Source organism: Octopus sinensis, linkage group LG13 (genome assembly GCF_006345805.1).
Source record: "Octopus sinensis linkage group LG13, ASM634580v1, whole genome shotgun sequence".
Classification (NCBI taxonomy): Eukaryota; Metazoa; Mollusca; class Cephalopoda; order Octopoda; family Octopodidae; genus Octopus; species Octopus sinensis.
In genome coordinates, this window is record NC_043009.1 from 36,679,109 (window position 1) to 36,706,608 (window position 27,500).

The following is a 27,500-nucleotide window of genomic DNA, read 5'->3' on the forward strand; positions in this document are numbered from 1 at the left end:
AGACTTGCAATAAAGAGCTTTAGAGAGGTGGTATTTGCTTGCTTGATACCCTTCTCAATTGGGATCCTTTCTAGTGGTGATAACAGAGCTATATCTGTTGTGCATCTGGAGTTTGCATCTATGCAGTTTGATGTATTGCACCCCAACAGTTTGCATTTCCAGTGATTTCAACACTATGTTTGTCTTGATACTATTGAAGGCCTTTCTGTAGTCAACAAAAGTGATCCTCAGAGGAAGCTTGTGTTTGTTTGCTCATTTAATGAGTTTTGTTAGAGTGAATATGTGATCTATTGTATTGTAGTTCTAACGGAAACCTGCTTGCTTTCTCTGCTGCTGGTCATCATGATGTTTTTATAGTCTGGTGACTATGACCTTTGTAAACAGCTTATAGAGATGAGGCAAGAACATAGAACAAAGATTTTCCACAGCTTTTCACCTCCAGATCTTATCACCTCTGTTGTGATACCATTCTCATTCTATTCTTTTTTTTTTTAATGAAAGTTTACTCATGTACTGTGATGTTGGTTATATTTGTAGATATGTGGAGTTTCAATTTTGCGTGCTGGCGAGACTATGGAATCAGCTCTTGGAGAAGTTTGCAAAGATGTTGTGATTGGAAAGATTTTGATACAGACCAACTTTGACACAGGAGAACCTGAAGTATGTATTGTTGAAACCATTGCTCTTTAAATTAAACCTTACATAGTCTATTGTATATTTGGTCATTTTCAAGTATTCACAGGTGATTCTTATTTGAACTACCAGCATTTTGACTTCTCACATGTGACTGTATTTCTCTCCCTCACACATACAACCATATTTAAATGAATGTCTGTCTGTTTGTCCTGCTACTGTTTAGGGCAGGGAAACCTCCACCCACGGGTGCAGTTGTGCCCGTGAGCCCATTTTATTGTGCCCATAGGCTGGTATACTTGTATGTACAAAATATAGTAAACTTTTCAATTATAAAATTTATACAATACTCATATAACTCTTTGCAACATAGATTGTGTTTCTACTCTGACTTAGAATGGTTAGACTTGAACAGAAAATCGTCTGGCAATTGTCATTTGAATAGAAATTTTGTTTTCACTATACAACACATATTGCTAGGTTTGTACCACCCACTTGAGACCCAACAACACTAGCTGAAAAATATTGAATATCTCATAAGTAATATAAAAATCCTAAATTCAGTGGTGGTGTTAATGAAGATGTTACCCATTAATTTAATGTTTTAAACTTATCTTTATTAATGTATATTGAATTATACCTTATACAAGATTTACACTGATATAATAGAACTTGTATCTGCCTGTGGGCCTGTCTTTTTTGGAAATTTTTGCCTGCCGCACTAAAAAGTTTCCCCACACCTGGTTTAGGGAGATAAATTAATGAAGAGAATCTGCTTGATTCTTTGACCAGTTAGAAATTGCAGCCAAATCTTCAAATTGCACTATATGATGAAGGAACCTCTACATCTACAAATAGCACTAAATTTTCCTTAGATCACATCGATGTTCTAATAAGAAGGAAGGAGATGCTGAATAATGTAATCTGGGGTAAGACTATTCCTACAAAAAAACAAGTAAGTTATCATTGCTGGAACCTTTTTATTCATAGGGCTCTTCAGTTATTTGGGTTGACCTGGGGTTAAACAAGAACTCTGCCTTTGACATTGTAGTCCCTGCTATGATTTTGGTCTTTTCGACAACTTAGTATTGGTTGTGTTGTTGTTCACTTATCATTGTTTATATTCTGTATTTTTTGTTTGTAATTCAGCTCCATTACCAACGTCTGCCTCGAGACATCCAAGACTGCCATGTCATGTTAATGGATGCCACTGTTGCAACCGGTGCTGCTGCTATGATGGCCATCCGAGTGTTGTTGGATCATGATGTCCCAGAAGAAAACATAACACTGCTGTCTCTGTTGATGGCTGTTTCAGGTGAGTTGCATCAAAAGATCAGTGCTTGTGCTTACTATCGACATTCCAGCTGTACCAGCATACAACATTATCCTTATCTTCTCCTTTCCACATACCCAGCACCCAGCCACCCAGAAATTAGGTGCCACTATTTGGGTTTAATTTGTTGCTCAGCTATTTCAGAAACTACTGTAAGGATGTCCTAATTAAGTTTTATGGATAATTACTAATGTAGAATGGGGAAAAAAGAAGACATTTTTTCCATCCTTCTAATACCTATTTCTTTACTACCCACAAGGGCCTAAACACAGAGAGGACAAACAAGGACAGACAAACAGATTAAGTCGATCATATCGACCCCAGTGCGTAACTGGTACTTATTTAATCGACCCCGAAAGGATGAAAGGCAAAGTCGACCTCGGCGGAATTTGAACTCAGAATGTAATGGCAGACGAAATACCGCTAAGCATTTCGCCCGGTGTGCTAACGTTTCTGACAGCTCGCTGCCTTCTAATACCTTTAAAGTTTAGTTCCTTTAGAAAGTTAATTGTTGCTAAGTAAATGGCTCATCTATTAGTCAGCAAGTCATATTCTGGGTGAGCTACAGAAAATGAGATGCGTTACACCAAAATGAAATGCTATAGAAATAAACTCTCTCTCTCTCACACACACTTAGCTATACAATTATTATAGCAGGCAGAAGTGTTAATATAATAGATAGTAACAAGGTGCTGAACTGGCAGAATCACTACCATGCCAGGCAAAATGCTTGGCAGCACATTTTGTCTGTCTTTACATTTTCTGTTGAAATTCTGCTGAGGTTGATTTTGCTTTTCATCTTTTCAGGGTTGATAAAAATAAGTACCAGTTGAACACTGGGCTTGATGTAATTGACTTATCCCTTGCCTCGAAATTGCTGGCCTTGTGCCAAAATTTGAAATTAGCATAATAGATAGTAACAAATGTTTCAGTGTAAAGTACATTGTAACACTGACACCATACCAACAGAAAAGTTTTCTCTGATCTTCATTGAAAACATTTTGGTTAATGTCATACATAATATTTCTGATTAAATAATAGAATGTAAATGAACATAATTGTATCTATTAGTGCTGGGGGTGTTGGGGTGGAGGCGTTAACTGTGATGTTTTAGCAATATTAAGGGCAGGAAATTGGGTCGAACATTGTAGTCTTTGTTTTGGCTCTTCATGTTCTGAGTTCAAATCCTGTTTAGGTCAGCTTTGACTTACATCCTGTCAAAGTTGATAAAATAAAATACTGGTCAAGTGCTGGTGTATTTAACTCTAATATTTTAGTGATATTAAATGTGAAAATGTCTGTTCTCTGAGTTCAAATCCCACTGGTGTCAACTTTGCTTTTCATCATTTTGAGATTAATAAATAAAGTGCCAGTCCAAGACAGTGGCTGAGTGGAGCGGGTAAATTGTACTGGATGCTTCTAATGTGACACTAGCATGAGTACTTTTTGCATGGCTCATGGCTCTTGCAGACCAATTCTCTTCATCAGGGGTAGTGACATTAATATTTCTGCTGTGGACGATTGGTCTTCTTGAGTACCGTAAAGCGCCAGATATCTCATTCTTTTGTCATCTTCTCCATAAGGTTGCCCTGAGATTGTCCTTCTGTACTTCATTCCATGTCTTCATGGATATCCCTCTTCCACAAGTTCTAGCAATTTAGAGTGATATATATGGAAATTCTATATCCTTCAGTTTTATAATTCTCTATTGCAGGTGTTCATTCCATTGCATATGCATTCCCCAAGGTGAAAATAGTGACAACAGCTGTTGATAAAGAAGTTAATGAAAAGTTTCACATATTACCAGGTCTTGGTAAGTTGAAGTATTGATAAAATTGATTGTTCTCATAGGTTTCTACATGTACGTGTGTTTGTGGAGTGCTCAGTCACTTGCACATTATTTTCATGAGCAGTCTCTCACGTTGATCAGATTAACTGGAACCCTTGTCATAACCAACAGAGTGCCTGTTAGATGTCTTTGTCCCTTTTCTATCATCATCATCGTTTAGCGTCCGTTTTCCATGGTAGCATGGGTTGGATGGTTTAACTGGGGTCTGGGAAGCCAGAAGGCTGCACCAGGCCCAGTCTGATCTGGCAGTGTTTCTACGGCTGGATGCCCTTCCTAACGCCAATATATTGGCGTTAGGAAGGGCCAATATAGGAATATATATATTCCTATATTATGTACTAAACTTGATGGAGTTGCAGAGCTGCACCACTTGGTCTCATATAGTCTGTGAGAAACATAGTCTGATAGAAAAAGATTGTGGTTGTAAGTTTTACATCTCTCTCAATGTCATGCTGTCAAGTTACGTCCTATCTTAACATTTTAATATGTTTTGGTCAGTATTCCCCAAATTGATCTATTGACCTCAACATTCTCTTCATACTACATAGAGGAGCAGATGACATATTTGAAATAAGAAAAACATTGAGTGGAACCAGTGACAACTCATTATGTGGTGAATTTGAACATCTATGCAGCCAGTTTATTTACAAGAAATTGCAGCCAAATCACCCTCAAATCACACTCTACAGTCTTAAATTGAAAGATACACTATATCTGAAAAAAGAGAGGACGGTCCTGGCTTGGACATTTTTGATTATGGTTCTTTTCAATCTGATCTGACCTGAAGTTAAAGAGCTCATAATGAAAGTAGTTTGTGTTTGCTATAGAAATGTCACAATGCCAGAAGGTTATCATAAACATTTATCATAGATCAGTTTGGTATCTTAATACTATTAACCTTACAGCAAGTCATATTGTTGAATCTATGGTAATTGATTATAGTCAGAGCATCAGGATGTGTCTGTGTGTTGTACTAAAGGAATATCAAACTTTTAATGTAGAAATTTTTGTTAGAAAGTCAGGGAATATGACACGGTTCATCATTAATCAACTTCATCTTTATTTACGCAATTTTATCAGAGTTATCCTTCTTAAAATTTTAAACACTTCTAACGGGAAATTTTGCCCATTAATTGTATGGGTAATCACTAATTGAAGTTTTTCTGCTCATTGCGTTAAACGTAAGGTCCTACATTGTAACGGCACCATCTATTTCTGATATTGTCTCATAGCATAATTTTAAGGGAGGTATAGGTACCGAGAAACCCATTTCGAGCAAAGACAGCCTCTACACAGTAATAGCAGCCAAATCTCTCTCAAATTACACTCTACAGCCTATAAAAAAACGGACACTATCAGGCTGATCTTGGGCTAAACAAAGGTATGTTTATGACTGGTAGGATTTAGTTCATAATAGTATACATTTGGAAATCTCTGTGAATCAGACTACCGCATAAAGAACTGCAGTTACTCTAGATGGACACTACTAGAACGCTGTTTATTATAGGTTTGCATATTCAATGTTGACTACATTTCTAGCTTGTCTTTTTGTGTAAACAATATAAGGGACATAACTCAAATTATTTAATTTCTGAGTAGTTTCCCTTGGTTTAATCCCCTGTCCTCGTTTTCGTTTTGCACTATTAAAGCTCGGACAATTTTGGTTATAGATTGAATGGAGAGGGTAATACTGCCTTCTAGTAAATTCTTTGAAAGTTGGGTGAGAGTAGAAAAAAGGTTATATTTTCGGTTTGAACAGCAGTTTTTTAAAATAATTTCCACGTAACTAAACACTTTTAAACTTCGTATACTGGTAGAATGTGTTTATAAAACATCTTTTTCTCTTGGCTTTATTAGGAAAATTCTATAGTTTGTAAGATATTTGTTGTTTTTTTTCTTCAATTTCTGCAATTTCAACCAATCAATTACGTCTATTGAGGTGAAAACATTCTGTGCCGTATGAATATGTCCCTCGTTTAAGAAACAGATTGGGTTTATTTAAATTTCTGAAGAAAAATGATACCCTTTCCCCCCACTCCTAACCCTAAAACAGATTGAAATGCAATAGATCGATACTAGGGTCATAATTATGGGTGACAATTTCATATGACACTGCTAGAAAAAACTGCCGTTCAAACTGAAAAGATCCAGCCCCTGTTCTGAGCATGACCCTGTTATAATAGGACAACCGTTGAAAGAGGGGCACCTGCCCTCATGGTCTGGGTGATCCAGGTTATGTGACATTTTACACATGTGTAGACATATCCAAATACGTACATACGTGCATACATACATGATGGCTGACTCCTCGTATCTGAGAAAGACCATCACTGACCATTGCCCATGCAAAATGTTAGCAATCCCTATGCATGAGGTTATTGCACCCACAGTTTGCTTCACCTGTGTTTGCATCTGCAGCTGGTACCCTCTTACTTGACCAGGCATCGGAAATTCACCTCACTGGCAATTGCGCAGCCTAAAATTTTACATCCAATAATGCATGCACAACACCTCACAAACCCTTTCCACTTTATTGACATGATCTAGAGACAAGCCAGGGCAAGATACTCAGTGCCAGGTCACAGGCTTAGGAGTGTGACAGCACCATGATCTCAAATGCAAGCAAACAAATCCCCAATGACTGGCGTAGTAGCACCATAGCCAACTGCTATAAAAGTAAAGGTAATGCCTTAGATAGAAATAATTATAGAGGTATCAAATTGTTGGATCAGGTGATGAAAGTTGCAGGGAGAGTCATAGCCCAACTAATTAGGGAGAGAGTTTGTCTAGATGAGATGCAGTTTGGTTTTGTGCCAGGTAGAAGCACCATTGATGCTATATTTCTGGTAAAGCAACCGCAGGAGTAATACCTAGCCAAAGATAAACATCTGTACTTGGCTTTTGTTGATTTGGAGAAAGCTTTTGACAGAGTCCCCTGATCCCTTATCTGGTGGTCAATGCAGAAACTAGGAATAGACAAGTGATTGGTGAGAGCTGTACAAGCTTTGTACAGGGACACTCTCAGTAAAGTGAGGATGGGCAATGAGTACAGCAAAGAATTCAGGGTATAAGTAGGGGTTCCCCTAGGATCGGTGCTCAGACCCCCTTGTTCATCATAGTCTTCCAGGCAATAACAGAAGAATTCAAGACAAGATGCCCCTAGGAGCTCCTTTATGCTGATGATCTTGCTCTTATAGCTGAATCACTACCTGAACTGGAGAAGTTCCAGGGAAGGAAGCAAGGTCTAGAATCAAAGGGCCTTAAAGTTAACCTAGCAAAAACCAAAGTTATAGTAAGTAGGAAAGCAGACAAATCACAAATCCCTCCAGGTAGATGATCCTGCTCAATCTGTAGAAAAGGTGTAGATAGAAGCTCTATAAGATGCACCTAGTGTAAGCTTTGGACACCTAAAAGCTGCTACATCAGAGGAAGGTTAATAGGTAAACAAACTTTTGTGTGTGGAAGATGCACTGGTACAGTAAGCACTGGAAATGCACAGGGAATAAACTCCATCAACTACCAGTGGGGCAAGCTAGAGGTAGTAGGTGACCAAGTTAGTAGTGGAGGTGGAAGCTCCTAGAGTGTAGCTGTGTAAATAAGATTAGGCTTTCTCAGAGTGAAAGACAAATTGTTTGATGCCTGTGTGCAAACAGCTATGATGCATAGCAGTGAAATATGAGCTGTGTTAGCCGAGGATATGCGTAGGCTTGAAAGAAATGAAACCAGTATACTTCACTAGATGTGCAATGTCAGTGTGCATGTTTGACAGAGAGTAAGCATCTTGAGAGAAAAGTTAGACATAAGCGGAATCAGATGTATGCAAGAGAGACAACTACGCTGGTATGGTCATGTGATGTGTATGTATGTGAACCCTCTTCACCAGGGAAGCTTAGTCAGGGTGCTGGTTTAGTCATTGATGACCTGACCCTAAGATAGTTGTACTGGATTCCTTGTTACTAGTAGCACTCATGAGAGACTGAACTCACGTGATCTGACAATACATGCATACCTACATACATACATACATACACACATTTAAATGTATCATTCCTCATCATTTAATGCCCATTTTCCATGCTTGCATGAGTTGAACGTGTATATTTGTATGCATATATACATATATATAATTATGTATGTATAACCTTGTATATTTGTATCCATATATACATATAGAATACATATATCTATATTCACATCTAATTGAAATTCCATTGTTGATGATAATCATAACTTTTTTTCCTAGGCCTTTTATTTATTTATTTTTATATTTCTAGGTAATTTTGGTGACCGATATTTTGGTACCAGCAGTTCAGCTATGGTTGCTGGTTAATCTACGATTATAACTTGAAAAAAATAATTTGGATGGTAGTATATTTTCGTTGGTGCTACATTTTGGTTGGTACCATGCTTTGGTGCAATGCAAATCCTTCACCGGATTTTCTATTTTCCATAAGAATTTGACAGTTTATGTTATTGTGTCAAGAAAAATTATACTATATAGAACTGCATGATGCATGTCAAAAGAACAGAATGATTATGTAACGTATGTGTGGGTGTGCATTGTAATATGCATGTGTGTGTGTGTATATATATATATATAAAATATGAATGTGTGTGTGTTCACTTGACCAGTGTAACAAACTGTTACTATCTTGCTTCTCGCACAAAGACTGTACATATTTGCCAGGGTTTAAGAGCTATTCTTCAAAATAACCTATTACTGGAAATTGAAATAAATGTCAATGCTATGTTATTTAGGGCACTACTGTAAAACCAAAAGTCTATTTGTCATCAGGATGGCAAGTATATTAAGACCTGTTTCTGACTTCTGACCCATTCCTCAGTTTTGTATCTTAAAAAAATATCCATTTTCTTTATAATTAAAAACTTATACAGGTAATATATACATAAATATATATAAAATTTTACACAGTACAGCTGTAAATTATAAACTAAAGAATGTTTATTGCTCTGAAATTTAGTCAAAGCCAATTCTGTTTTGTTTATGTACTTCTAATGCTTCCAAGAAAGGCATAAATGTTACACAATCTCTTTCTATCTCCTCTAAATGTGTAGCCCTTTGACCAAAATAAGAAGTTGTCCAGTTTTGGATTGTTTGTAAATGTTTTTGTGAGAAGAAAGATTTTGTTTTGATCATCAACTATTAAATTATATACATTTAATATACTGGAAATTATATGTACATAATGAATAGGGAATTATCCACAGCTAATATATATATGGAATTGTATACAGGTAATATATAAGGGAATTTATATACATGTCATATGTAGTATGTTATGCAAGCATCATTTATATGTTGAGAGAGTTCATGCAATTGTATGTTCTGTCACAAAAATGTTATTGGAGGTGAGTGATCACAGTGAAACTTTTGTTCATCTCAGGGGAGCAGAGAACCTCTTTTTTATTGACTTCAATTTGGGGCATATTGTATTGTAGCAAAATGACAAATGTATTTCCTTAAAGCTCTCCTTATTTGCTGTTGTTGCATTAAAGATTTTGTCGATTGTTAGTGTTGTTAGTTGCTGTTCTGATAGCAGTTACGGGATTCCTGACATTTTACATTTTTACAATAGTTGGAAGTCAGTTCAACATGCAATACTAGTTCAAGATGTCTGTGAGTTCTTTCAATTCCATCATCTTTCAGTTAATCTTCAGACAGTATTTCCATTATCTGTATTTCTATACTGTTAACATTGAACAACAACTTGAGTTGTTCTGAAGGGGTTTGGGAAGTAAATTCCAAAAAGGGAGATGTTTGTTTAATTCAAGACTTCCTGCTTTTTTCTCTTTTGAGTTCAGCATTGTTTGTGCTACCTCTAATTAGCCAATGAGTTGTGGATAAGTTCTGCAACGGACAATCATCATCATAGTTACCACTTTATGTCCAATTTTCCATACTGGCATGGGTTAGAGAAGTGTAGCTGTGTAGAGAAGTGTAGCTGTGTTTTGTAGTTGGAGACCCTTCTTTGCACCAACTCTTGTAGTCATCTCTATATTCTGGGGCATATTGTACAACTGAGATACACCATTACAATTAAACTCATACTGCTCAGGATATTCTTATTCTATCAGTGTATAAATATTTCATATATTTTGAGCATTAATTTATTAATTTGCCTTCTTGGTTGTGAGTCACGTCCTTATGTAATAACTTCATTGTCCCACATTAAACAATGTATGTGTGTATACACACATGATGGCTATACACTCATGATCAAAGAAGATCATCATTGACCATTGAGAAAACTGTGCACTCAGACAGAATTTTACTTTACATATGCAGCTTTGCTGGCGACTAATGATTCCAGTTCTTGATAGACATATATACCTGTGATCATGTTCAGGTTTTTGTCATGAAATTGGAATACAAAACTTCCCCCATTCTCCTCACCTTAGTTCAGCATGCATAGTGTGTGTTTGTTAAAAAATTTCTACTCTTTCCTCCACTCATTTCCTCTGTTGGTGGCAATGATAAACATTACTTGCCTAATTGACCTCCCCATATTTTACATGCCTTCAATGAGGACTTTATACAATCCTTAAACCATAGGCTTGGTTTCTGCTGGGAGTGTTTTCCACAAACGAGTTCACCTATAGTATTTGCTTAGAAATCCTCTGATCACTCATTTGAACAAAGTGTCCAGTCCAGTGTAATCGGTGCCTGAGCACCATCATCTCGATGTTCAGGCTGTCAACTCCCCTGAAGAGCTCATGTGTCTGGAGACCACCTGAACCAGCCAATGTTAAGAATGTGTCTCAGACATCTCTGATGGAAGCATTCAAGGATCCTTACATGATACCTGTAAAGGGTTTGTGTCTCACAAGAGTAGTGATGTCAGCTCACATTCATGATACACAACAACTATTGTTTGCCTTGTGATTCTATGTTGGTACCAAACACGAGACTCAAGAGCCCTGAAGGAATCAGTTGCCTTCTGAAACTTTAAAGATATTTCATCATCCAAGGAGCAATAATGTCTGAGTGTGCTGTATGTACACTTGTCTGCCACTTTCAGTATTGTTCCTTCAACGAAGATAAATGGTCTCACATATGACTTTTCTGGTGCAGGTGGGAACATTATAACAGTCTTGTCTGAGGTAATACTGAATCCAAATGCCTTTCAAGATGCAGAAATATGATCTATGAGAATTTGCATATCTTTAGCCGTATGGGCAACTAATTTGCAATCATCTGCATAAAGGTCATGAATAAAAGACTGAATACCTTTCAAATAGGCAGTAAATTGATGCAAGTTGAAGAGATGATTAGAAATTCAGTCTCTCATATATATCTTAGAGGAGCAATCCACAGCAAAAGCATGACTGAGAGTAGCAGCAAAATATAAAGGAAAAGAGTGTTGGGGCAAATATATATATAGTAAAGAGTCTTGTTGAAGAGATTTTTCCCCATGTGGTGAGTTGTAAGAAAAATTATAACAAAAGAAGGAAAATGCACACAATTTATATATTTTTTATATATCTTATAAAGTAGAATATTTATATAGTCTACTAGTTTCATGTTTTGTTAATCACAACTGGGAAATTGGTGAAAACATTGCAAATTCATAGTATCTTAAGACGTTTTTAGTTCATGTTGTTTTCATGAGTCCTTGTAAATGAACCACCATGTAAATAAATCTAAGGGAAGGTAATTGGTGATTGTTAATTATTCGAGACAGGGGAGGTAATTGCACTTTTTGCAGCGTACACTTTTGGGAGATTAAATTTACAGTGATTATATTATGAAGTTAAAAATTGATGAGTTGAAGTAATGAAATAAAATATATACAAAGTTGGTTATGCGTTCATGAATTAAAATATTCACGAAATCCAGAATTGGTTATATGTTCATATTCAGGTGTGGTTTGTATTTTTTAATAAATATATTCTCTTTATTTACCGTATTTTGTGGCATATAAGATGCACCAGCATATAGGACACACCTTAAAATTAACATGGAGTATGTAATTAACATGGAAAATGTAATTATATGTAAGAGGAATTTATGGCTTTTTTCCATAGGATGAATGGACACATGCAGTGTCACAATAGGGGACAGGGTCCACATAAACGGTTAGCCAGTGCAAGGGTTAGTCTAAGTAAGGCTTAGGACAAACAGCCAAAATAAGGGTTAGTGACATGCTTAGTGGCATGGTGGAGGTCACAGAAGTGGTGTGGTCTGAACAGTTTATATTGTTTGCTACCCAAAACAAAAATTGTACAGCGACTGGTTACTGCTTAATTCACACCTGTATACCTTGGAAAAGTACTGGGTATTATGTAAGTTTTCCTATGGCTTCACTGATTTATCATTGCATCAGTTTTGTGAAACATTTAAAATATTTCAGAATATCCTAGTACGCCCTGTGCCCTCAGTGCTTGGCCCAAGGCTGACTTTGTCGTAGTGCATGTCATTTACTCACTAAACCATATCTTTTATTACTGTTAAGTTCCTTTACGTTGTCTCTTATGTATTTTAAAAGGCTTGGCACACATTTTTTGGCCTTACCCTCAATGAAGATGAATAAAATTACGGTTAGGTGAATTTTGTAGGGCCTGCTTCAGCGATAGGCCTGAGACTGAGTTCAGTCCATGTCTGCTGTGAAACCTTATATTTAAGGTTATTTGTGTACCAGAACATCAGTGAACACAGATTACGGTATCTGTACTGTATTATTGGGTAGAGTGCCAGGATGCAACAACGAATTGTTTTGAATGTTTGATTGTGAGCCATACCTTTACTGTCTGTCAATGTCTTGACTCTGATATGGCCGTGACCTCAGCTTCATTGTTCATTACTTTATTTTCTGATATTTACCGTACCACTTTCATAATTTTTTTTATCTATTTTTTTTATATTGTTAACTTTCTTCATTACTGCCACTATTTGTAAAATGAAAACCTTCCTGGTTGTGTTTCTACTGCAAGTGTTTGCAATGAATGCCAGGTAATGCAATGGCCAAAGCTTCATCTGCACAGTTCGTTATTTTTTTGCACTGATATTTATCAAACATCTTTTATCAGTGTTTGTTATATTTTAATTTTTTTTATATTAACATTCTTTGCTATTGCTACTTTATTTGTAAGAAGAAATCTTATCAAAACCCGCCAGTACATAATAACCAAAATATTAAGATACAATAAACTCATTAGTAATGTTTGACCCCACTTCAAATCCTAAAAGGTTATGACTGCTGTCATTCTCATTCAGTTCCTGGCTGTCATTTTCCTTAAGTTCCTGGAATTCATCAGCTTCCTTGCATTCCTCAGAGGAGTTGTTGTTTTCTGAATCAGATGTGTCATTATTGTTATATAAAAAAAATCATCTTCAGTGCCATCTAGGGTTCTGCTGATACCACATTTTTTGAAATCGTTTATAATTCTTTCAGTTTTTTACTGCTTCCCGCGAATTTTTCACCCAGTGGGCTACCTAGGAAAATGTAGGCTTCTTCATACAGCCTGCTGGTGTCAGTTCATGTTGCAGGACCTGCATCCAGTTATCCCACTCCTCTCTCATGTGTCCCTTGAAAGACTTGTTTATCTAGGGGTTGTAATTGGAAAGTCAATCCACCAGGTATGACAGCTAGTTCTGTGTTGAAGTTCTTTGCTCTCCTTACTGTACTCTCAGTTGCATGTGCATGAAATTGGTCCCAAACTAGAAGGGATGGTGTTTTGCATAAAGTACCAGGACACCTTGACCATACTTTTTCTAACGATAACTTTATATCATTTTGGTCCATCCACCCTTTAGGGTGGACGTGAAGAACAACTCCTGATGGAAAATGTTCCTTTGAAAGTGTTTTTCTTTTAAATATTAAAAGTGGTGGTAGTTTCATGCCATCTGCGCAATATGCCAATATTATGGTGTGTTGTATTTTTCATGTCCTGTTTTAATAGTAACTGTTTTACTACCTTTAGCATCTATAGTCCTGTTTGAGGGAATATCAGATATCAGTAGCACCTTGTCCATATTTGCAATATGACACAGCTCGTAGTTGCTATGTTGTCTTGCATCTATCACAGGTCGGTGAAATTCCAGTATCTTCTTTCCATATTCTGGCATTTTCTGCACTATCCTTGTTTTCATACACAAAACCAATCCGTTTCTTTTCATGAAACGAAAAGACCGGCTTGCACAGCTACTGAAATCATAATCACCTCTTGCAGCTGCCGTAACTTCAGCTTGAAAAATTATGGCTTTGGTTGACACAACTATACCTTTGTTCTGGTTATCTGTAACCCAGGTTTTCAACTCATTTTGAAGCTCAGGTCATTTGCATTTGGTTTCCACAGGTCATGGCTTCCATTTTTCAGCCTGTTGTTGTTCATCCTCCTATTTTCTCTACAACCGTACCATTTTATCCATTGGACGTGGTCCAAAATGTCTAGCAGCCACTCTGTTACTGTGTTTCTTGGCATATGCTATCACTTGCAATTTGTAGCCAATAGTGTAACTATGCCTTTTCTTGTGACTACATTCTATTAGAGTATTGATGTTTTGAAAATTTTAAGAAGTGAATATTAGTAACATAAAGTGGGGCAAAATGTATTGTTATACACTATTACCATACAGTAATCTAGAAATATGTTTGTTCACTTCACTGAATGATAATATTTGTCCCATTATATGTTACTGATATTTACGATAATTCTGATTGAACAGATAGGGAATAGCAATGTGCTACTCCAAGGAGATCCGTGTTCAAAGTGGTAATATTGTCAGTTTTGGTTGGCTGCTCACTGCAACTGCGCATATGCTTTGTCAGTGCCAGACTCAGTCGGTACTACCAAAACAAAGAATGTCCATGAGATGGTTACAACGGAGAGACAATTGTTCTGTTTTGTTTGTGTTTGATAGAATTGAAGTGTTTTGTGCTTCATTGAAGATTTGTTATATTTATACGATACTGTTACTTGTTGAACAGGAAATATAGCAATGGTTACTGATTGGAAATCTATAAACACCTATGATAACAAATGGTTTGCCTCTCCACAGCCAGTAGTTTGATGAATTATCACAGTCACATATGGAACGTTCCATGTTTAACCTATTATGGCATTCTGGTAGGTTCATAATTTATCATCAGTTTGTATGGTTTTGGCTAAGCATTTCATGGAAGAAATACCTTCAGAAGTTGAACTCACAACTTTAGTTTTATCAAGGTTGCATTAGATATTGATGTTATTCACATTGCTAATTAGAGCTGCTGAGCTCTGTTCCTTTAAGCAAGGCATGCATCTGCAGAAGTTTCCAGATATTTCAAAGTAATTACTGATATTAAATTACAGTTGTTTAACAAAATATGGCAATACTTTCAGTTCTGAAGCTGAATTTCTTCGAGAAGCCAGAACGAAAACTTGTTATTTATACCACATATCATACTGAAAGCACTCATACTCCATTAGTAATCATCCTAACCCTCTTTGTCTGTTTTGGTATATATATATATTTTGAGTACATAATGTCATTTCCTCTATGTTATGATGTTCTCTCGAAGTAATGGTTTCATTCTATAGAGTAATTTTATTTCTTCTTTTGAAATAACACTCTGTAAATATTTTGACTCTCTACTTGGTTGGTGTCTGCTTGCATATGTCACTATTTTCATTCTCTTTAAGCTGTTCTTTTATTTTCCCATTTCTTAAATCCATTTGCAGTTTACTCATTGCTGAATGCTAACCTCTCAGTCTCCTATTTGTAATGTGACTATAGCTTAAATAAGAACCAAGAAGGTACAAATTTATGTCTTTTACTTATACCTATTGTCCTGAGATTTGGTAAGAAATCTTGATATTCACTCCAGAATTTGACTAGGTGAGGCCATGACAGTAGAATTGCTTCTTTGATCAGAAGAATTTGGTTCCAAATTAGTTACCAATTTTGATGATAATGTTTCCTCTGTAGCAAATTAACTAATAATTCTATTATTTAGATTATGAATTAGTTTATTATATTCAATAATAATTAGCCTAATTATAATAGTGAACAACTAAGATCTTCTCCTTGTGCTAGGTTAGTCCATACAGTCAGTGATTTGCAAAGTAATTGAATAGTTAAAGGACATCGATATTATGTTTAAAACATTCCTAAGTAACATGTTTACAGCAACTATAAACATTTTTTGGTGAATAACTTATTTAACACTTTGAAGTAAGTGACTGCATAACTGAGTAATGATGAATCCAAGGAAGGATTTGGGTAATAATTTCAAACTAATACATATTTGAATGAATTAGATACTAGACTGCTAAAATAAATATATAGCAACAGCAATATCAATTATAATTCTTGTATTGCTACTTCTATTATTATATAATAGAGATATCCATTAATCTTATGAGACCGTGGTTCTGTGCTTGGAAAGTCTCGCTTTGGTCTCATTGGCAGAACACTGTCTGCTGTGACTATATATACCATTGTGTATATAGTCTTGGCTGCAGTGACTGCACTTGAAGGTGCATTCTGCTAGTCTTGTTTTGGTGTTGTTTTTCCATCAAATTTGCTTTTCTTCATTAGTAAACTTCAACTTCAATCTCTCCTCTGCCCTTTTTAAACTTGTGTCCAATTCCATCTCTAGTAGGAACCATCACCAGCAATGTCCTTCCACTTTTTCCCTATTTGTGGAAAGAGATTTCACGTGACTCTTGCAGACATCTTTGAAACAAAGACATTGTCCTTGTGTTCTTATGCCAGAAGCCAGTTCACCGTACAAAAAGGTCTTTTGGGATCTTTCTTTTGGATATCTGGTGTATATGGCCCAACCAGTGGAGGTGTCCTTGTTTTGGTAGGATGAGGTGGCTGAGTATCTGCCAGAATTTAATTGGTAACTCAGTTTGTCCTTGTGATGTTCTTGAATTCATCTTGGGCTGTGTAGACTGTCACTCCAGTCTGCAATAGATGTCCTTTGTGCTTTGTGTCTTTTGTAGGCACAGTCTGCTTGGTTCCTCTTGCTAGATTCCACCTTGCTCTCTAGTCTTGTCTAAACCTTTTTCCTGTCAGAAAAGGGTACAATCAGTCCTGTAGGTTCCTGTTTCTGCAAAGCATGTCTTTTGTAGTGATGCAATGTTCACTTGAAGTTTTAGCAGTTTGTGGTTAATCACTGCAGTCTTTTGTATATCATTTGTCTTCGGGAGATTATCTCATAGTCCAGTAGTCATGGTATTTACATTCTAGCATCCTAACCTGGATGATGGTTTCTTCTTTTGCCTTCATGTCATGCATGTTGCAGGCAGGTTCTATTTCTAAACTCCATGCATTCAGTGAGGCAGGTGGACTGGTAGGACAGCACCTAATTACTTCCATTTGTTATAGAATGAAGGGCATGAAAAAACATATTTTGCTATAATATGGGACCATAATTTTCACAAAAAAATGTTTAAGAAATAAGAGCATCTAGTCATTAATTTAAATAGTCATATTGTTTCTTTTTAAATTTATATTATTGTGAACAGAGTAAAAAAAAATGTAAAAATTACATTTACATTTAGAGGTCTTGTTGGTTGTCCTTCCTGGCAATGGGAAGCACAAAAAATAAATAAAATAAATGCTGAAATTGTTTGGTCTGAAGCATTGGCAGATCTCTTGAGACTAGCTTCTCATTCTTTTCCTTTTTTTTTTTTACTTTTGCTATGATCACATTGTGGCATTCAAAATTTCAAATATCACTTATAATTGTTGTGGCTGCAGGCTGGTAATTAATTGCTACAAATGAATTAGAAATAAACCAGAAATGCCAACAAAATGTAAATCTGTTTTGTAACTGTGAGTTTGACATGGTTTTTTATAACATTTATAACCAAAACAATACAATATTTTTCAACTGATTTGACTCAGATCAATATTTTCTGTTGATTATTATTGGAAAAAATAAGTCATTATTGCAAAATAATTATTTAATTTCAAAAGTTCCTTTTCATATCAAGCAAATTTACAAAATAATGACATTATTTGTCCCTTTCAGCTTCCACGACAAAAGGTTGAGTGAGCAATGGCTTCTGTTGCCTCCTTCTCCACATCAGTTCTCAATTCAGGTGTCCTTTGCCCTTTCTGGTGCTTACAAAATGTCCCTTCTGCCAAAAGACTGATCTTCTCTTCATCCACTTGAGTTCTGCATCCACTTTCCATGCTGGCACTTTTTGGCACAATTGCTGTGGTCTAAGCGACCTCCCAAACATTAGCTACTTGCATTTGTCTTTTGAGTTTGTTTCTACAGCTGAATGATCTTCCTAATGCCAATCTCTTTCTAGAGTATACTGGTAGAAACTATTATTATAATTGTGTCTTGCAAGGTTATTTTTTGTGGCAGTGAAGGGGTGGGGGTATTGTATGTAAAGCTGTGAACCATGCTATAATTTATGTTTGTTTTGTTCAGGTTTGTTTATTTTTCTCACCTTATGTAATTCACTATTATTGGGGGGTCTTTCTGTTTTATAATAATTATTATCAGGAGTGGCTGTGTGGTAAGTAGCTTGTTTACCAACCACATGGTTCCGGGTTCAGTCCCACTGCGTGGCACCTTGGGCAAGTGCCTTCTACTATAGCCTTGGGCCGACCAAAGCCTTGTGAGTGGATTTGGTAGACGGAAACTGAAAGAAGCCCGTCATATATATATGTATATATATATATATATATATATGTGTGTGTGTGTTTGTGTGTCTGTGTTTGTCCTCCTAGCATTGCTTGACAACTGATGCTGGTGTGTTTATGTCCCCGTTACTTAGCCGTACGGCAAAAGAGACCGATAGAATAAGTACTGGGCTTACAAAAGAATAAGTCCCAGGGTCGAGTTGCTCGATTAAAGGCGGTGCTCCAGCATGGCCGCAGTCAAATGACTGAAACAAGTAAAAGAGTAAAGAGTATTAATCATACTTAATATTAATTATTATCATTAAAGTGTAGGACAAAATACCTTGCAGTATTTGTTCTGATTCTTTATATTTCAGAGTTCAAATCCTGCCAAGGTGAATATTGCTTTTCATCCTTTCAGGTTCTGTAAAATAAAAATACCAGTTATGTACTGGGGTCAATTTAATCAACTAACCCCACTCTCTCTCTCCAAATTTTTGGCTTTGTACCTATGTTAGAAACGATTTTTTTTTATAGCTGTTATTGGGAAATCATTTTATAATCAAGTCCCCCTCACTGCCTACACCATTCCTCCAAATAACCAAATTCTTACCTGCTTCTTATTTGTTAAGAAACTTTTAAAATCCAAAATTTTTTTGTCTGATTTCCTTTGTCGTGACAGACTAGCTTTTTCTACACTCAGACATATAGTGCTCTCTCTCTCTCTCTCCAATGTAATACATTACATAGCTGTCTCTCTACTAATCAGTAGATGTCTGTCTCTCTTTCTTCTTCTCTGTCTGTTTGTCTTTCTCTGTTTCTCAAATCAACAACTTGTGTATAAATCCACTGATATTGTCTTTTTCATTTATACTTGTTATTATATAAGACAATATAAATTGTTTATTTTATCTATGGCCATTGAAAATTTGAAAAAATAAATGTTTATAAATCCTATCTTTAGAATATTTGTGTTTAACTTCTTTTAAAACAGTCTGTATGACTGTTAAGTGTTGCTTTTTGTCACAGATTAGCTCTAATCTTACAGATTACAGAGAGCTGTAATCAAAGATATTCCAACCAAAACCATCCTGTCTTTCAAGAGTGTATTGGACTAAATTATCTCATAGATCTTGATTGAGCAACTGGAATTTCTCCTTACATTTTGTTTTTTTTATCAACCAGGTAATGTAGAAAAGTTTTGTAGCCAATGTTGGGATCTTTTCGGTTTGAACGGCAGTTTTTAACATAATTTCTAGGTAACTAAAAAATGTTAAACTTCGTATACCGGTAGAATGTGTTTATAAAACATCTTTTTCTCTTGGCTTTATTGAGAAAATTCTATAGTTTGTAAGATATTTGTTTTTTTTCTTCAATTTCTGCAATTTCAACCAATCAATTACGTCCATTGAGGTAAAAAACATTCTGTGCCGTATGAATATGACCCTCGTTTAAGAAACAGATTGGGTTTATTTACATTTGTGAAGAAAAAAAGATACCCTTCCCCCCATCCCTAACCCTAACCCTAAAACAGATTGAAATGCAATAGATCGATAATATGGTCATAATTATGGGTGACAATTTCATATGACACCGCTAGAAAAATTGCCGTTCAAACCGAAAAGATCCCAATGTTGTGTATCATCATCATCATCATCATCATTATCATTTCTATATCAACACCATAATTTTCGTCATCATTGACAGCTACAAAGGCTTAAGGAAACACAGTGTGGCTCCAAAATGAAGTAGTTCAGCAAAGGTAGTTCTGGATAAAATTTCCTTGGATAAAATGCGTTTTTTGCCAAGTTGCATAAGCACATTGAATACAGTCGTATGCCAGAAATAGCAGTCGAACTGCAGAAATAGCAGTTGAACCGCAGAAGTATCAGTCGAACATCCTAACATGTTAAATAGAGAAGGTTGCATAGCAAATAGGAATGAGATGGTGACAGCCAGAAATAAATGTGATTATGTGTCAGTCCTTTGATTACAGCTGATCTGGAAGTTAATAAATATAGACTCCAGCGTTTTACAAGGTCATATGATGGAGCATCATCACCATAAGTTACTTTCATTTCATCAAAAGTCTCCCGTGGTGTGCGTCCTTTCAAATAGAAAAACCGGATCACTGCTCGACACTCAACAGGCTCCATTTCACACTTGACTCAGTTCAAACACCTGTAAATCAGAAACCACAATTAGTTCAGAGCTGTAATTTGCCACTTAATCTATAGAGATATAAATAATTGGACATGCACAATTTCAGCTAGATTAAACAACTGCAAGTGGGTCAGGGGCATTACTTATTGAACGTCCCTCGTATATATGTATGTATGTATGTATATATATATATATATATATATATATGTATGTATATATATATATATGCATGTGTATGTTTGTGCATCTGTGTTTGTCTAGTGATTCTACTACAAGAAACAATAAAAAAGGAGAAAATAATAGTAATATTATATAAACGTTTGGAAAAGCCTTTGAGCAATGCTGAGTAAGAAGAAGTTGATAAAATATTGAGGTGATGTCAAATGAAAACAAAGAGAAACAATATTGCATTACTTTACATAGGCTAGATAATGATGCAATAATATTTCGGGAAAGATTCCTCTTTTCAAATAGAAGAAAGAAAATAGAATTTGCAGAAATATGTATGTATGTATGTATGAAATTAGTGTACATTTAAACTCAAGAGGCATACTTTAACAGGCAGCCTTATTTTTCATTCCCTTCGAAATTGCTCTTAAATGTGGTTTTGGTAGTTTTGACTGCTTCTTCTAGCGTGTAAGGCTGCCTGTTAAAGGTCGCCTCTCTTGTGTTTAAATGTACACTAATTTTATATGGAGAATATATTGTCTTTTGACTTTTTATACATGCTAGGCCAATGGTTGTGAAATTTCTAAAAAAAAACAAAAAAACTTGCTACCCTGTATATTTTACGTATATGTATGTATGTGTGTGTGTATATATATATATATATAAATGTATGTATATATATATGTGTGTGTATATATATAAATAAATGTATGTATATATATATGTGTGTATATATATATACAGACACACACATACATACATGGCACAAATAATACGGCTAAGGACACGCTTGTTAAATAATTTATAAGCCGTAAAAATCATTGAACTAATGTACCATTATAGTGTGTGTGTGAGTGAGTGACACACGCACGTATGTATGTATAGACACATCTCTTTCTGTACATCTATATATAATACATGTACACATTCTACTCAATGCTTTTGTTCAGTATCTGTATGTAAGATATAGTCGGTGGAAATTGTGTGTGTGTGTGTGCGTAGCTGCGTGCATGTGTGTGCATGTAGCATGCGCGTGCTCGACGTGTGTCTGTCGACTGGTTGTCTTTTGTCTGTCGTCTGCCGTCCTCCATTTCTTGTAATGTCGGCGGACTGGTAGAGACGAGTGAAGTGAAATAGTGATGGCCAGGAAGTCAGTGATTAACTGTCGGCAATGATTCGGCTGGAATGGCGGTTAATTGCTCTGCAATAGTATTTGGTTGCATGCTTAATAAACAGGAAACGGCGGTGGTTTTCACGAGGAGCAATAGGAGATGGCTGACTGAGTTGATGTTGATGGGGGTGAAGGTGGTGGTTTAGTATGATAGTAATGCACTGGTGACGATGGTGGTGACAAGGTTTTAGAAATTATTTATTGAAATATTTCCCGCAAATGGTGGAAAATAGCGCCGTTGGTCACAGATTTCCGACGGGCAACTCAATCACTCCTTAAATTTCTGACGGCCAGAGTGACAAGGGAGTCAACAATTACTTCAAGGAATTTCATTTGTAAAGTATCGCTTTTTAGGGCCGATATCCATCAGTCACACACACACACCGAGTGTAATGTAAAAGTCGGTACAATTATTTTTTGTTAATTGTCAAAAGTCATTCAAATTACACATGTTGGTGACTTAGCTCTTCTTATTTCTTTATTGCCCACAAGGGGCTAAACACAGAGGGGACAAACAAGGACAGACAAACGGATTAAGTCGATTACATCGACTCCAGTGCGTAACTGGTACTTATTTAATCGACCTCGGTGGAATTTGAACTCAGAACGTATCGACAGACGAAATACCGCTGAGCATTTCGCCCGGCGCGCTAACGTATCTGCCAGCTCGCCGCCTTAGCTCTTCTGCCATACAAAAGTTATTGCTCAACTCTGTCTCCATTACAAGTGATGCATCTGCTCCATCGTTAAACCCAACTCTTGAGAATTCTCTTTGAAAAAAAAAATGTTGCAGTCAGTTCTTTACGGTCTGTGTCATTAAATCGTTGTCCCTTAAGATTGCTCTTCATTAGACCGAACAGGTGAAAATCGACGGGTGCCAGATTCAGTAATACAGTGGATGGGAAACTCATTGATCAGCTCAGTTTGCCGATTACCTGATTTGTTGCCAAAGATGTGTCTCGCACAATGCCATAGTGACTGTGGATATGTCAGATTTTTGTTTGGTCTGTTCCTTCTAACGGATTCGCTCAATTTCCAACTCGCTATTCATAGTACAATAACGTTCTAGAAAATTTAAAGAGAATGACATCCTTGTCGTCTACCCAAGCAAAAAACCCCAGTCACCATGGCTTATTGTGCTGATTGCGGGGTCTTGAACTTCTTAGGCGTTAAGAAGATGAGCAGTAGTAGCATTGTGCATGTGATGAGTCTTATCCGCCTGGGCGGCAATTTTATGGAGGAAGCACTTTCAGATCTGCTGTATAGCGGCGGCAAACTCAAGGCTGCCCCGGGCGGTTCATAACCTAGCTATGCTACTGAAGATTGTTGTTGTTATTTAACTCTTAGTTGGCTCTGATCCAGCAGACCATTAAGCGCATGCGTGATCGTGTATGAAGAAATTCGCCTCGTAGTTATGTGGTTTTAGGATCGCTTCCACTGCGTGGCACCTTAGATACGAGTCCTCTATTTTGCTCACACCAACCCGAAAGACTAATAAATGAAATTTGGACGAGGGTACTCTGGCCGTTCTGAGGCGGCAGACATGATATGCTTGGCAGACGTAATTCCACCATCCGACTCCATCCCTCCACTTTCCAACAGTAATTGTCTTTAGGTAAGTCCCTTTTGTTGCTAACGCTGAGGACTAGGCCTGTGGTCTGAAAGTTATATCACCCCACTATCTTCGAATCATGGGAACTTTCATTCCTCTAATAAATCTATCAAAAATAAAGACATTCCAGCCGTGACCATCTCGTCTTTGTTTTTAGATTCATCCTTCCCATCAAGTATGTTGCTCGTTTGTATTTTACCAATGACATGAAAAATGTTGCTTCCAGTACGATTTGAACTTAGAGCGTTAACAAACGTAGCTAAATGCTATCGCCACGTACATTTCATCAGACATTGTATCGTTGCTGCCACGTATAGCCCGAAATATTGAATACAAGACTAACAACAGCAACATACGCCCAGATAACATACAGGTGATATACAAAATACAGCCGATAACTGAGACATCATATTTGTAGGGTTAATATTTTGAGAGAGAAAATTTAGACGAACAAGGAATACAATCTTTTCTACTCTAGGCACAAGGTCCGAAATTTTGTGGGGAGGGGAACAGTTGATTAGATCGACCCCAGTATACAACTGGTATTTAATTTATCGACCCCGAAAGGATGAAAGACGTAAAGACAGACGAAACATCGTTACAAACGAGGAATATATATTTCTTTACTGCCCACAAAGGGCTAAACATAGAGGGGACAAACAAGGACAGACAAAGAGATTAAGTCAATTACATCGACCCCAGTGCGTAACTGGCACTTTATTTATCGACCCCGAAAGGATGAAAGGCAAAGTCGCCCTCGGCGGAATTTGAACTCAGAACGTAAAGACAGACGAAACATCGTTACGAACGAGGGATATAATGTGAATAAAATGTGAATACACCTGCCCTCGTGATAGTTACTGATATTGTAACATTGGCGACACGTGTTCCGATATTAGTGAACGTTTGTCATTGTATCTTTGAAGTGGTCTTACCAGGCGTACGTTTCTTAAGCGTAAAAGAAAAGAAAGATCTCGTGTATGTTTATATGTGTGTGTATGTTGTGTTGTGTTGAGTGTGTGTGTGTGTGTGTGTTTGTGTGTCTAGTGTTTCGTTAGTTGTTTAGTTCTTTATTCATGTACTTCTGCGAGCAAGTCGTAACAAACTTACATTCCTATTAATTCACACACACACGCACACGCATACACACACACACACACCACACACACACACACACACACACACACACACACACGCACTTACACACGCACCTACGGACGCACTTACGCACGCGCGCGCGTGTGGAGAGAGAAAGAGTTTCTAAACCAAAAAAGAAAAAAAAAAAATGTTATGAAAACTCGAAACAGCAGCTGCTGCTGCAGTACATATGGCCATTTGCATCTGCTTCTTTGCGGGGTAGTCTTATGTACACAAGTGTCTGATAAATACTTTGTTCAGATGAGGTTTAATTAAAACTCTTAACCCCTCTTGTACTTCTGACAACCACAACAGTTCTCCCCTCCTATTAGTAACCTACTGCCTGTTCACCACTCTTCACACAGCAATGTGTTGATTTAACCATAAAAGTGAAGAAATGGATGGCTACTTGCCGCCTCAATAGGAGTTGGTGTTGCTGTTTACAAACGACCTGGTGTCGGACACGAGTCCTTTCTTTTTTAAAGATCTTGTTAACTGGCTGTGAAAGCGGTAGGCCGTTAATATCGGTTTCAAATTTTGGCACAAGGGCAGCAGTTTTGAGGGAAGTGGCCAAATCGGCCAAATCGACTCAAGTGCTCATCTCAGTTTTATTGACCTTGAAAGGGAAAATGGCAAAGTTTATTTAGGGTGGAATTTGAACTCAGAATTTCAAGACGGACGAAATGCCGCCAAGCATCTTGCCCAACCTGCTAACAGACACAGTCTTGTAGTCTTGGATTTGGTAGTTGATAAAAAGTCTAATAAATTAAAAAATGAATCAAATCCTTCATACAGTTCTTAGAAGTGTAGTATGTTCTTAGCTACATTAGTGGCAACATGGACTCTTTCCCACTTCTTGTTCTATTAGAGAATTTGAGTAAAATTATATTAAGGCGGGAAACTGGTTAAAAATTCTATTTATTTATTTATGCAGCTGAGGGTAGCCTTGCATTTGAATTGATGTAATGATCGCATTGTTCAATTAAATGGAGTCGCTTGAAACGGTCGTACTGCATCACCTCCTGATATCCTGTTGCTTATTTTGATTACACACACACACATACACACACACACATACACACACACACACGCACACACACACATACACACACAAAACATTGATAACTTTGATAGGTTTCGGCCAGTATAGGCCCAGGCTATGTCTAACTAAATACCACCACCTGGTGAAGTCTTTTAGTCTTATATGGGGCACTATAGCCCACTCTAACAAAGAGTTATGTTGGAGACATATCCGGGTGTAGGAGGTTGGTCTGGGATTTTATATTTCATTTTTGACTATAGTAGAAGACACGCAGTGGGATTGAGCCCGGAACCATGTAGATGAGGAGCAAACCTCTTACCATGCAGCCACACCTGCGCCCTAATGAGTATATATATATATCATCATCCGAGGGTGCTTATTGCCCGGATCGCCGTGACTCGTTCTCTCCAGTCTGTTTGGTCCGTCATTGTACGTGGGTTGGTCTTCTCGGGTGCACTCGGCGTCCTCGCATCTCTGTTTTATATAGGTACGATGTGGTCTATTATCATTTGCGTACTCATACTTTGGTTCCCAGAGAAGAACGTCGCTGATGATCTCATCCTTTGCTCTCCAGCAATGTCCAGCGAATCTTGTGTGTGTGTGATTATATCCTGCAGTAATAGACACATTTGTCCAATCCCGATCAAAATGAAAATCATCAGAGTCCCCACTGTGACATCATTGCAAAATCCATCCCTGCACTCTAATTATATTCACGCTTCCAAAGGCGGCGAGCTGGAAGAAATGTTAGCACGCCGGGCGAAATGCTTAGAGGTATTTCGTCTGCCGCTACGTTCTGAGTTCAAATTCCGCCGAGGTCGACTTTGCCTTTCATCCTTTCGGGGTCGATAAATTAAGTACCAGTCACGCACTGGGGTCGATGTAATCGATTTAATCCGTTTGTGTGTCCTTGTTTGTCCTCTCTATGTTTAGCTCCTTGTGGGCAATAAAGAAATAAGAAACGTTAAGCATGCCGGGCGAAAGACGTTGCCGTATTTCGTCTGCCGTTACGTTCTGGGTTCAAATTCCGCCGAGGTCGACTTTGCCTTTCATCCTTTCAGGGTCTATAAATTAAATACCAGTTACGCACTGGGGTCGATGTAATCGACTTAATCCGTCTGTTTGTCCTTGTTTGTCCCCTCTGTGTTTAGCCCCTTGTGGGTAGTAAAGAAATATATATTCACGCCTCCATCGCAAATAGGTGCAGTGTCTTAGTTTGTTTTTTTTCTTTCAAAAGCTCTATTACTCTCTCTAACTTTAAATCCTCTCCTTCAAACACTCATACGTCGAAATCGACGGGAGCAACCATCATATAGCAGCGCATACTAAGTAGTTTCGTATTGTTTTTCAGTTCTGAAAACACACAGAAATTGTCTTTGTTTCTGTCTCTCTCACACACATACATACGCATATCTCTTTCTTTCCCTCTCCCTTTCGCCCTCTCTCACATGCATACACACTCTCGCCCTTTTCCATACACTCTCACTCACAGACACTCTTACATATTCTCTCTCACACTCTCCTCATCTCTCTCTCTCTCTGATATTTTTTTTTGACATTATATAAAGGCCAGGAAAGACTCTAGACAGGAATGTAGAGATTGGTAGGATGAGAAGTAGGAAGAGGCGTAAAGGAGAACAAGTCATCTTCCACAGTAGCCACCACCACCACCACCACTACCACCACTACCGCCGCCACCGCTACCACCGCCATTATAACAATGTAAACTTCAACCATTTCAAAGTTGCTGTTTAGCCCCAGGTCAGCCCAGGAGCTGAGATCTGTAATTAAAAGCATTCCAG

General features: G+C 37.2%; 1 protein-coding gene across 3 annotated transcripts in view; it reads left to right on the forward strand.

The window, feature by feature from the left end:
- The window catches only part of LOC115218342 (uridine-cytidine kinase-like 1), a 41,670-nt gene extending 24,302 nt beyond the window's left edge, over positions 1 to 17,368 (forward strand). For all 3 annotated transcript variants that reach the window (XM_036508309.1, XM_029788093.2, XM_036508308.1), the window contains exons 12-15: positions 538 to 660; positions 1,783 to 1,948; positions 3,681 to 3,779; positions 8,090 to 17,368. In XM_036508309.1, coding sequence (XP_036364202.1) covers positions 538 to 660; positions 1,783 to 1,948; positions 3,681 to 3,779; positions 8,090 to 8,145 — 444 coding nt within the window. In that variant the 3' untranslated portion in view covers positions 8,146 to 17,368. The remainder of the gene's footprint in view (positions 1 to 537; positions 661 to 1,782; positions 1,949 to 3,680; positions 3,780 to 8,089) is intronic.
- Positions 17,369 to 27,500: the final 10,132 nt, after the last annotated feature.